Source organism: Glandiceps talaboti, chromosome 23 (genome assembly GCF_964340395.1).
Source record: "Glandiceps talaboti chromosome 23, keGlaTala1.1, whole genome shotgun sequence".
Classification (NCBI taxonomy): domain Eukaryota; kingdom Metazoa; phylum Hemichordata; class Enteropneusta; family Spengelidae; genus Glandiceps; species Glandiceps talaboti.
Window position 1 is genome coordinate 15,173,494 of NC_135571.1, and position 11,903 is coordinate 15,185,396.

General features: G+C 36.3%; 1 protein-coding gene across 2 annotated transcripts in view; it reads right to left on the reverse strand.

Annotated features, from left to right (window-relative positions):
• LOC144452589 (T-complex protein 1 subunit beta-like) overlaps window positions 1-10,601 on the reverse strand; it is a 41,637-nt gene extending 31,036 nt beyond the window's left edge. The window contains exons 1-3 of one of the 2 annotated variants that reach the window (XM_078143710.1): window positions 10,485-10,601; window positions 5,775-5,909; window positions 2,362-2,550 (exon numbers count right to left, since the gene is read on the reverse strand). In XM_078143710.1, coding sequence (XP_077999836.1) covers window positions 2,362-2,550; window positions 5,775-5,909; window positions 10,485-10,487 — 327 coding nt within the window. In that variant the 5' untranslated portion in view covers window positions 10,488-10,601. Of the gene's footprint in view, window positions 1-2,361; window positions 2,551-5,774; window positions 5,919-10,484 lie in introns of those variants that run through there. The other variant, XM_078143709.1, reaches the window with a different exon arrangement.
• Window positions 10,602-11,903: the final 1,302 nt, after the last annotated feature.

Sequence of the window (11,903 nt, forward strand, 5' to 3'; positions counted from 1 at the left end):
ACCCATATTGAGTACTGTGTATGTGGTATCCACACCCATATTGAGTACCATGTATGTGGTTTCCACATCCATATTGAGTACTGTGTATGTGATATCCACACCCATATTGAATACTGTGTATGTGGTATCCACACCCATATTGAGTACTGTGTATGTGGTATCCACACCCATATTGAGTACCATATATGTGGTATCCACATCCATATTGAGTACTGTGTATGTGGTATCCACACCCATATTGAGTACTGTGTATGTGGTATCCACACCCATATTGAGTACTGTGTATGTGGTATCCACACCCATATTGAGTACTGTGTATGTGGTATCCACATCTATATTGAGTACTGTGTATGTGGTATCCACATCTATATTGAGTATTGTGTATGTGGTATCCACACCCATATTGAGTACTATATATGTGGTATCCACATACATATTGAGTACTGTGTATGTGGTATCCACATCCATATTGAGTACTGTGTATGTGGTATCCACACCCATATTGAGTACTGTGTATGTGGTATCCACATTCATATTGAGTACTGTGTATGTGGTATCCACACCCATATTGAGTACTGTGTATGTGGTATCCACATCCATATTGAGTACTGTGTATGTGGTATCCACACCCATATTGAGTACTGTGTATGTGGTATACACATACATATTGAGTACTGTGTATGTGGTATCCACACCCATATTGAGTACTGTGTATGTGATATACACATGCATATTGAGTACTGTGTATGTGATATCCACATTCATATTGAGTACTGTGTATGTGGTATACACATGCATATTGAGTACTGTGTATGTGATATCCACATTCATATTGAGTACTGTGTATGTGGTATCCACATCCATATTGAGTACTGTGTATGTGGTATCCACATCCATATTGAGTACTGTGTATGTGGTATCCACACCCATATTAAGTACTGTGTATGTGATATCCACACCCATATTGAGTACCATATATGTGGTATCCACATACATATTGAGTACTGTGTATGTGGTATCCACACCCATATTGAGTACTGTGTATGTGGTATCCACACCCATATTGAGTACTGTGTATGTGGTATCCACATACATATTGAGTACTGTGTATGTGATATCCACATACATATTGAGTACTGTGTATGTGGTATCCACACCCATATTGAGTACTGTGTATGTGGTATACACATACATATTGAGTACTGTACACCCATATTGAGTACCATGTATGTGGTATCCACACCCATATTGAGTACTGTGTATGTGATATCCACACCCATATCACATAAGCATGTGCATATCTGCTACTGTATGACGTCAAACAGGGCAGATCAAAAACGTGTATCACCCCTGTTCTACCAAATTTTTTTCTCAATTGTTCAAGTGTTCCTGTTACACTATGATCAAGTTGTCGTAATAATTATGTATTTCAAACCATAAATGCACACATTGCTTTACATACATCATTGGGTGGCATGAGTCTGATACGTAGAGGTACTTTTATTTTTATTGAACAGATACTATTCTATCTAAAAATCATGCAGATTATCGATAACAATTCCTATGTAGGCTCGCAGCCGGTTCAGTTTTCCGTCAAGCTCAAAGCTCAGAACGTAATCCTGAGCTAATACAAATAAAATGTTGGAACAAAAGTCACATGCAGACAAAGTTTACTTACATTTTAAAGCTAAATTTGATATTACATGTACATTGCTAGGTTATAACCGATAATTTTGGTCGAGAAACCACAGCACACTGTGGTTTGCACATAAGGTTGACCTCGCAACAGGTCACGCGATTACGTAATTTGCATAGCCATCGGATGCCATTTTTGATATGCGATGAAGAGTAAAGTGGGATGAAACGATGTAGTATTCGTAAAATTCAATTCAAAATGGAGGAAGTTTGTGGAAAAACTTACTTATGTGATAAATATATAATCCCATGAAATCATGTTAGTTTTACGACATACTGTTCCTCGCATGATTCTGCGGACTACAATTTCTCGCCTACCAGCTCGAATTTGTATGAGTCCGCAGAATCATACTCGAAACAGTATGACGTAAAACTAACATTGATTTCAAAGGGATTATATATATAAATATTTGATAGATTGCAAGTTAATGCTATCATAGTACAGAGTAGGAAATTGAAATACCGATAATTTACATTTTTTATCCTTGCACTAGTAGGTTGTAATGCAATAGCTTAATGTACATCAAAATTTCATTCTTAACCCTCTTCAGGTGAAATCCATGTAAAAGACAGTGACTGTCACAGGATTTTGAAGTAGATGAAAATGCTATTCTATTCTATTCTATTCTAGTGTAGTGTAGTGACAGGATATGTAAAACATCAAACCTTGAGTAGTTCACATGCTAATACAACAACTGAAGTGGTTCCATCTCCAACTTCATCATCTTGTACTTTACTGATCTCCACCAATACTTTGGCTGCTGGATTATCAACACCTACTGATTTCAGAATAGTAGCACCATCATTGGTCACTTCTACTGTAGCTGTATGACTAGGAGACTGTAGAATTTTATCCTGTATAGTATCAAAAACAAACAATATTATTAGTTCAATATAAACTTCCAGGCATGTATGATGCCTTATTCTGCTTGTGTCCAGGTCATGTGTTCTGAATAATGGATCAATCTGTTTACATGACTGATGCATGAAGTAAAACATTTCACAATTTTCAAGTTTGTATTGCCAAGTTCTTAGATTATATGTATCCAGTGTTCTCCACAGACAGTGATGTGGATAATAGCCGGTTACCTGTCACAACACCCGGCTATAAATTTAGGAAACTACTCAAACCAGATCATTGAAAAAATATTCTGAGGTCAGAAAATTAAATATGAGTAGCACAGAAGTGCTAATAGCTACTAAAAATAACCAAAGTGCAAAATAAGAAATTAATTCCTAATTGTTTGGAAGATATTTGACGATTATGCGATAAAACAAGAGTGGCCATGCTATCAATCGCTAACAAAAGCCTTCGAGGTGAAGTTAACCCCTGACCTAGTTTCATAAGGACATCAAAGGAAGCATGAGGTCAATGTGACATGAGGTCAATGTGACATCTAATGATGCATGATGCAACAGCACAAGAAAAGAAATTCTGTCGATCACACAGACGATTTTCAAATTCTTATAACAGTAAGTAATATCTTAGAAAACTGAAGAGAGGAAGCAAAATGTGACACTGACAGACACGCTACATGTATATGTACCTGTACAGGAAGCACATCAACTGGGCGATGATCATGTAATAACTAATTTTATCTTATGCTGTTGTTTCCAAATGTTCTTGGATAGCAGTTTTTCTTTACAAATATTGGAATTTGTCAGAAACCTGATGATTTTATGACTGAATATGTTATGATCAAGAATTCCAATACTTTATGTTATGATTTTCTGATGGGAAGCAACACATTTTGGAAACATTTAATGCGACATTTGATACTGATACAAATGTAAGTGACATTGATTACAGGTACAGTGATGTAATTCGTAAACAAATCTGAAGTTGGCAACTAACGACTATTATTTCTTTAATGATCCCTAAGGCCCGGACAGTTGCTTGTGTTGTATTACTTGTATAGAACTTCCCCTTGAATAGATACATCATTTGACAAATATACATAATTATGGTGGTTTGTGGAAATGTATATTTTTCAAAATGTGTGTCAAAGACATCACAAATCTTTTAAATAAAATAATCCAAAACATTGAATGGGGACACTATATGTTTGTCCCATTCAGAATGTCTGCAATCCAAGAATATACTGTGGAAACAGAACAACATAAAACAGCTATGGGGAGTATAAATAAAGAAATGCTGCAAAGAGTATCTTTCTTTCCGAAAGAAATCAATGAGAGGAATATGGTGAGGGACACAAAAATGAACTGACAAAAACTTTCCAGGGTATTGTAACTGGTTTGCTTTATGGGAAATTATAATTATAGTCACTATCTATAAAACCAGTCAGACAACAAAGTCATATACATCTCATTAACACCAATTACAATATATACTATTAAATTTATCATAAGACATAACTTCATAGTCACAATGTTTCACAATTGTTTTCCAAATTGTCATCTTCAAGTACATGTAGCTATTTTAGTGATCTAAGACTGACATTTTGCAAATCAAATATTATACTAAAAGCCATAAAAAGCACTTTGAAGCATGTACAAATCCAAAAAAGCTCTAAACCTAGGGTGGGGGGACACCCCTCTCTAAAACCCTCACCGGTATCATCACCTCTGCCGCTGTGCGCCCTCACAGCTATGACAACCTGCATGACTTTGGTGACAATCTATTCAAATATTATCTACATCACTGACAGATGGAAAAATTAAATTTGCATATATTTACATACATGTGCAAGCAGTATATTATACACTAGTTACTCAAATGATTCAAAATAAATATTCTACAAATACAGACTGCTTTAAAACTGAGATGATGAACTTCAACACCTTGGAGCAAAGCAAAAAGCATCAAAGCAAAATCCTTAATTCAAGTGTGTTTAATCTTCCAATATATATATTTGCATGCAGTCATTGTGTCTAGTCCTAAATCTCTTTAAATCTGAGACTTACAATGAACTTGCGATGGTTAATGATATCATTAGTAAATGCATGTTTTAAGTCGCTGCCAGAATTTCAAGATTTACGATGTCAAACACATCAAAGTTCTGGTATGTAAATTTAAAGGGGGTGGCAACAAAATTTAATGGGGCGGGCCAACCCTTTAACCCTTGTGACGCCGCATCGTTGAAATCCAAGCACTTCCACATTCTAGGCCACGTCGTTGATATCAACAACAACAGGGTAATTTGCATATGCTGTCGATAAAGTGACGTTGTAATGGGTTTATCGCTGTCCCGCCCTTATGCCTATAATAAGTAATGGTGTACACAATGTTATCTTATTAAATATTAAAATATTCAGGTGGGGAACAGTCACATGTGCGATTTTTCTCACTTTTTGCTGCCGAATGCAAATAGTGCCTACTTAGCAATGCCTAATATGGCAGCCGCTGTGAATATGGATGTTGACCTTTGACATTATGCTAATATATTGAACGAATTAAACCCAGAAGACAGAGAGTTTTTTCACTCAACAATTGCTAGGCAGTGGTAGCGATGATGATGAAGAATTTTAAGGGTTTGAGGAAGTAAATTTTGTCCTCCTAGAACGTATCGAAATCCCACCCGATAACTTCGACTTTTGGACTGATGTCGTCAATGGCTGGTCCCACGATTGGGCGATCTTGCCAATGACAAACCATGTAATTCACATATTACCATACACCATATACAATGTATTCTGATAATAATATTGTATACATATAGAGTCAGCTGTGGTCAATTCACACTTCATCTTTACAAATAGTTGAGTATTTGTTATTATTGTAATTAATGGTTGTTTACATTGTTCTTTTCTCAAAAAGACATTTTTTACTACATTGTATTTTAAATCAATACGCATGTGTGGGCAGAAAACATGACAATGATGGATCAACACAAGGAGAGAGAGAAAAATGCATTTCAAGTAGTTATGGTCGGCAACCTCCAAGTCAAGGTCGGCAATTGTGAGTGGCAGTCGGGCCTGACACCTGCCGACAGCCGTGAGCCTGATATTGCAAATAAAAACAGATGACGGATCTTTGGATCCAAAGTGAATGTAAATCCAAAACAATATTCACTCTATAACTGGCCTGTATCATGTGTTGTACCAACAGCAATACATACCATTCCTTTTGGTCCTAGGGTACTTTTTACCAAGTCACCAATAGCAATAGCACCAATAAATGATGACATTCTGGCAGTCTCTGCTTTCTCTTCTTCTGCTGCATTTTTAAAGATGTTGACAGGTGCCAATGAAACCTTTGACATGAAAAAAAATTTATTAATGTCTTGTAACTACGAGAAATATTTAATTAGTCAAATTCATTAAAGGCAGATGTCCCCTATATTAAGGGAGTTATGGGTAATGTATGCATATGCAGGAAATTCAAACTGCTGTTAGGAGCACTGACTTTGCCCTCATATATTTCATATATACTCCAGTGTTCTCCCCAGGCCCTTGAAGCGGCACGGCACCGTGACGCTTGGACGGCAGGCCGTGACGCTTGACAATGTGCCGTGACGCTTTAGATCTTGCCCGACATCCTTGTTTATGATATGGTAATGATTACCAGACAGATTTCATTGAAGTTTGCCATCAGTATTGTTTTCGATAGGAATAAAATGCGTAAACCCGCTAATGGTAGTGTGACTCACACTCGGTACAACAGCTTTCGGTAAATCAAAGGCAAAACCGGCCCATCCGTAACGTCGGTTCGACCGTAGAAGCATGTCGGAACTGCCAGATTTTGACAACTATAAAATCAAACGATGCCGTGCCATTTTGCTATAAAGTATAAAAGTTCGACAAACGCATGAAGTTGACATTCAGTGTCTAGTTAATTTTCTATGAGTGACAGAGTAACAGTGATAACACCGTATGTCTCAACCCAAGAGCATGAGCATGTGCATTCTTCAATGTTGTGAAAAGAGTTGAACAGACTAATGTACCTTTCGATAAAGTGGCAATGTTATCTCTGATTATCAGCTTCATGTTCAATTTTACCCTGAAAACACGTTTAGTTTGTAGTTTGACATTGTAATTTGTAGACTGATACATCGTACGACTACGCATGGATTTTCCAATATGGCGGCCATGACATCACAAACTATCGCGAGTTTTGGAAGTCCTCCATAGGGAAGTATAGTAAGTCTCGTGTATCACGATATTTCGGACTAACACGATGTCTGCCGGTTGCTGTACACAAACTTTTTGTGTTTCGAAAGTCTAATTTATCTGTGGACATTAAGATTTAAATAATTTCAGCTTTCCTAACAATAATAATCAATAACACTGCTTTATGAGTTTCTTTTTGGTGCTAATATTTTGAATTAATAAATTGGCCTTCAACTTTCCTTTGGTCACATGTACATGTACTACTTGTTTGATATTAATTTTATTATGATGTACTTTGATTTTTCGGGAATATAATTTATGCTAATATAGTGATGCAACATGAGTAAAAATAACTGACATTTGTTAGTCAATATAGCAGGTTTACCATCAAACTGATGCAAAATTTGTTTCAAATTTCTCTAGTAAAAATACCACCAATGGCATTGTAGCACAACTGTACAGTTTTTTAAAAATGTTTATCCATATGCTAGTCCATGCTAACAATAGGTGTTCATTTGCTGAATGACTATCCAGTTGCCTATCCAACCATGCATGTCGCTATCTTTACGATATATGCTGTCATTTGGCTGTTGCTATGGGCTTGGTCATGTTGTTAGATATATTTGCATACATTTTTATATGTTTTTGTTCACTTGTGTATGAATTCCTGATATTATCTTTGCAATATACGTGATCATTTAGCTGTTGCTATGGGCGTGGTCTTGTTGCTAGGCATACCTACATACTTTTGAATGTTTATTCAATTGTCTATTAATCCTTGTTGTTATCTTTGATATATATGTGATCATTTGGCTGTTGCTAGGCACATTTACATATATTTTTTGAATGTTTATTCATTTGTCTTTCTATTCCTGTTGTTATCTTTGCAATATACATGATTATTTGGCTGTTGCTATGGGTGTGGTGTTGTTGCTAGGCAAATTTACATACATTTTTTGAATGTTTATTCAATTGTCTATTAATCCGTTATCTTTGTGAAATACACGATCGTTTGGCTGTTACTATGGGTGTGGTCATGGTTGCTAGGGTATTTGCATACATTTTTTGAATGTTTACTCACTTGCCTACCAGATGATGTTATTTGACCAAAATATACAGCCACTCGGTTGTTGCTAAGGGCGTGGTCAAGGTTGCTAGGACCAATTTTGTCAAAATGTTTTAGAGAAAATCTGCAGAATAGCACTTTCAGAAACATCTCACTAAGTTTCAGACTCACTGACCAAGTACTCTTTGAGATATAAGTTTTTGACAAAAAATATGAACATTTTTACACCTAATTTGAATATCACTCATCAGGGGTAGAAATAATGAAAAAAGTATAATATATGTATTTTTTCAGTTCTATTCTGTCCTTTCTGTCCTGCCAGTCTCTCTACAACTTGTTTTCTCTTCTCTTTACTGAATTCCTTGTTACAGGTCTCTTCCCTTCATTGTATACTTTTACATGCAGTAATCAAGAAGTTTTGATTTTTAGTGAATTTCAAGTTGTCGTTTTTTGCAAATTAAGTTTGTGCCATACTCTTGTTTACAAACGTTTAGGACATATTGTGCTTTTAATTGTAATCAATAGTGAACGTCAAGTTTTTCTCGGTTTTGATTTCTATGCAAATCAAGTTTGTGCTTCTTTTCTTTTTTTCAGTTTTGTAAAGCGCATTGAGGCTGTTGCGTAATGCGCTGATAAGAATTTATTATTATTATTGTAGCAAGGTTGACAAGTCCATAGAACAACTTTGTAAGAAGATGAATACTTATCATCCTGATGGGTGTATATCTGTAGCCATGAACTATTGTATGATTTTATCAGGAGTACTAATACATTCGTCCTATTAATCAAAGTGGCACTGACATCACTAGCAAGTTATCTAATTTGAACTTTAGTATGTAACTTTTTGAAACACTTGCGTGATTGTCATCAGTGTTTCATTCTTATAAATCATTACTTCTATGGAAGATTTTTCTTCAGTGTGAACTTGTCAAAATAATCCCCCAGATAACATGTAAACATTTCTAGAACTCAGTACTCATTTGGGATTTACTGAATAAAAGTAATAAATGTAAACAAACAAAATCGGTAACATGCCATGCAAGTCTTGGTTGACCTTGCAGTACAGTATACATTATGGTCTTCTGTAGCTTGTCAGTATTGTTACTAATGTTAGCAATAGGCAATAGCAAGATGTTGTTGCATCGTGTCAACACCAACAAATTCAAACACTCCAATGCTGAAAGAAGTAACGTCTTCCAAGGTCATGCATGTCATGGGTCATGAAACGCATTACTATTACGGTGTTGGTCATTTCCCGATGATACAACTGATTTAAAGCTAAAAAATGGTAAAAAATTTTTTTTTGAGGAATGCAATATACCTTTTGATGGAACTGCGTTCTAGACATTTCAACACCTGGCCATTTTGACCCCAGTCATTTCGGCACCACACTCTCGGTACCCAGTACCCTGAATGTATCATTTCCCCTGTTTTAGTTCAAATTCGCCCTTCACCATGGTACCCCAGAGATTGACTTGTATGTCACATTCAATATTGCAGCTTGGTGAAATTTTAAAAATAAATGATTGAGTGATTTCTCTTCTTCATGCGAGACTAGACAATTTTGAAAACTTTCGCGGCTACGAGATCTCGGCAAATGTATCGCGTGATCAACGACCTTCGTTTTCAAAATTGTCTAGTCTCGCATGTTCGGCGGCCGTTTTTGACGGGGAAAAGGGCAGATCGGGGTGTCGATTGTGCTGCGGAGGATTCCTAAGAAGCGTTACGGTTAGGAAATGTCAGATTTTCCGTAGGTAGGTCGATATTTTGGCGAAAATAGGGATTGATACGTGCGATGCAGATCCGCATCGCACCAGCTGATTGGATTTCCTGCACTAGGAATTGTAGCGTTAGGTGCGGGTTAAACACAAAAACTTAAAAAGTCACCAAAACAGACGAAAAAAACCACAAAACCGCAACAAGACGCTACAATTATTGCAGCTAATCAGAAGGTAGTTAAATGCTCCAATTCTTCTACATGGCATCAGAAATCGTTTGATATCTTTGATATGCACGGTCCGATTGCAACAACGACAAGATTTATCGGAAGATTACTAAATTTGGGAACTAGGATGTTATGGAAGTTAAAACTTTCGAAATGTTTGCTGAGTACACCGGTTGAAAGTTCATGTTGCGTACAGTAATTGTGTTCTGTTGCAAACCTTGTTATTTCGCGGTGGGTGGACTTGTGCGATCATAGAAACAAGTGCATTTTTACCCCTTTCATATACAGTTGGCTAAATACATCAATATTATTATATTATCGACATTTTATTGGAGTCTGATAGAAATGTTCTGATAAAGTGATATGATACATATCTCGAGAAACAAGTGCCTGTGGTTAGATCGGCATGGCACGGACAAAATATAGATGGCTGATTACAATACGCAATTTATAATATATCACAAAAGAGGAATCAGGACACATTCTGTCGAATTTTGAAAACAGCAACAATAAAAACAAATCGTACTACAAGTTTTCCCAAATAACCTATGGACTGGTCATGCCATCGTCCACACGTGGGTAGCAGTTCACTACAGGAGTGAACGGACGAGTCTCCCTAGTGATGTCAAAGTACCGCAACACATATTAACCAAAAATATCTAGCCACCGAATAGTAGGTAGCACATTACTTGGATAATGCGTACTTACCATGGTTACGTTAAATCTTAATAAATCTCGGTTTACGAATAAGAGTGTCTTCAGAGTTCAGTAATTACTTTCGATGACTTGCCAATGCACGCACAGACCAAGATGGCGGAATGTCGAAAGGTCTCGCGTGATTCTCTAATGTGAGACATTTCCATGCTACCTCGTAAGAGGCGCTGCAACTGAAACGGGACATGTCCAGACGCGTGACAAACGTAATGCGCGAAGCAAACCCGGAAGTAAAGTGTAGTCATACATGTATGTGTTTCAGGCGAAACATTGCATACGCTCCTAGAGATTTAGGGGTGAACGGAAGGTAATTTCGAAGAAAATAAGATATACAACCATTACTTGTTGCCCGTAAGAGGAACTATCTTATAATTTTTTGACTTGATCATTGATGAAATGTATCATCAACATAGACTCCGAGGTCGCAGAACAAGGATGGATAGAACATGGATACCACATATAATATGCAAAGAAGGTGAAAGTATATATTGCTATAATTGGAAAGATTCCACGAGCGAACTCTGTACTACCTTGCAAACCGGGCATTTGGGAAAAGAATGCAATATGAAATGCCGATAACTGTGATGGGAACATGACCATGCTTGAGAACATTTTGGACTAATTGAATAAATAACACCGAGTTTCGTGATTAGTGGCAATGGTCCCTGTCATATTTATGGAATATTTTGAATATTCATTCAATGTCCCAACAACTAGTTTATACCCTGCATGGATCATGTAGCTGAAGCTTGAAGCTGTCAACTCATCAGCTGGAAACAGTCAGACCCAGTTGTACATCAACAAGCAATCAGGCCAGGTAAGGTATTGCATTGCATAATATTGATATTGCACGCATTTATACATTCTATGATGCTATAACTGTAGTTGAATATGATTAGTTTGTGTATAAATACAATACTATTAGACAATAGGCAGTGTCTGTATACCTGGTATATTAAGTCTTGTAGCATGATGATTACTAAAAACAGACACAAATTATGATGTCTTCTGGATGTCAACCTGATTATACATGTAGACCAATTTATTCTAATTCTGTATTTACATGCAAATCTGTGAACTCAGACAAAATGTGACATTTTTAAATTTGAGTGGGAGATAACACATTAAAGATTTATTAAAAATCTTTAAATGTAATATCTCCCACTCCAATTTAATGTTCATTTATAAAATATTGCCGTATATTATCCCATTTAACCAGATAAGGAATTCGAAAACAACTCATCCAGGTTCCAACACTTAACCATTTTCATTGACATTGCAATATTTTGGTGTTAACATACAGTCATATAAGTATGTTTTGGAGTTAAAAATACATGCTTTCATTTGATATTTACCTATTCTGAAATTATGTTTCAGTGTTAAATATGTATGAAAATATGCACTGATAACAAA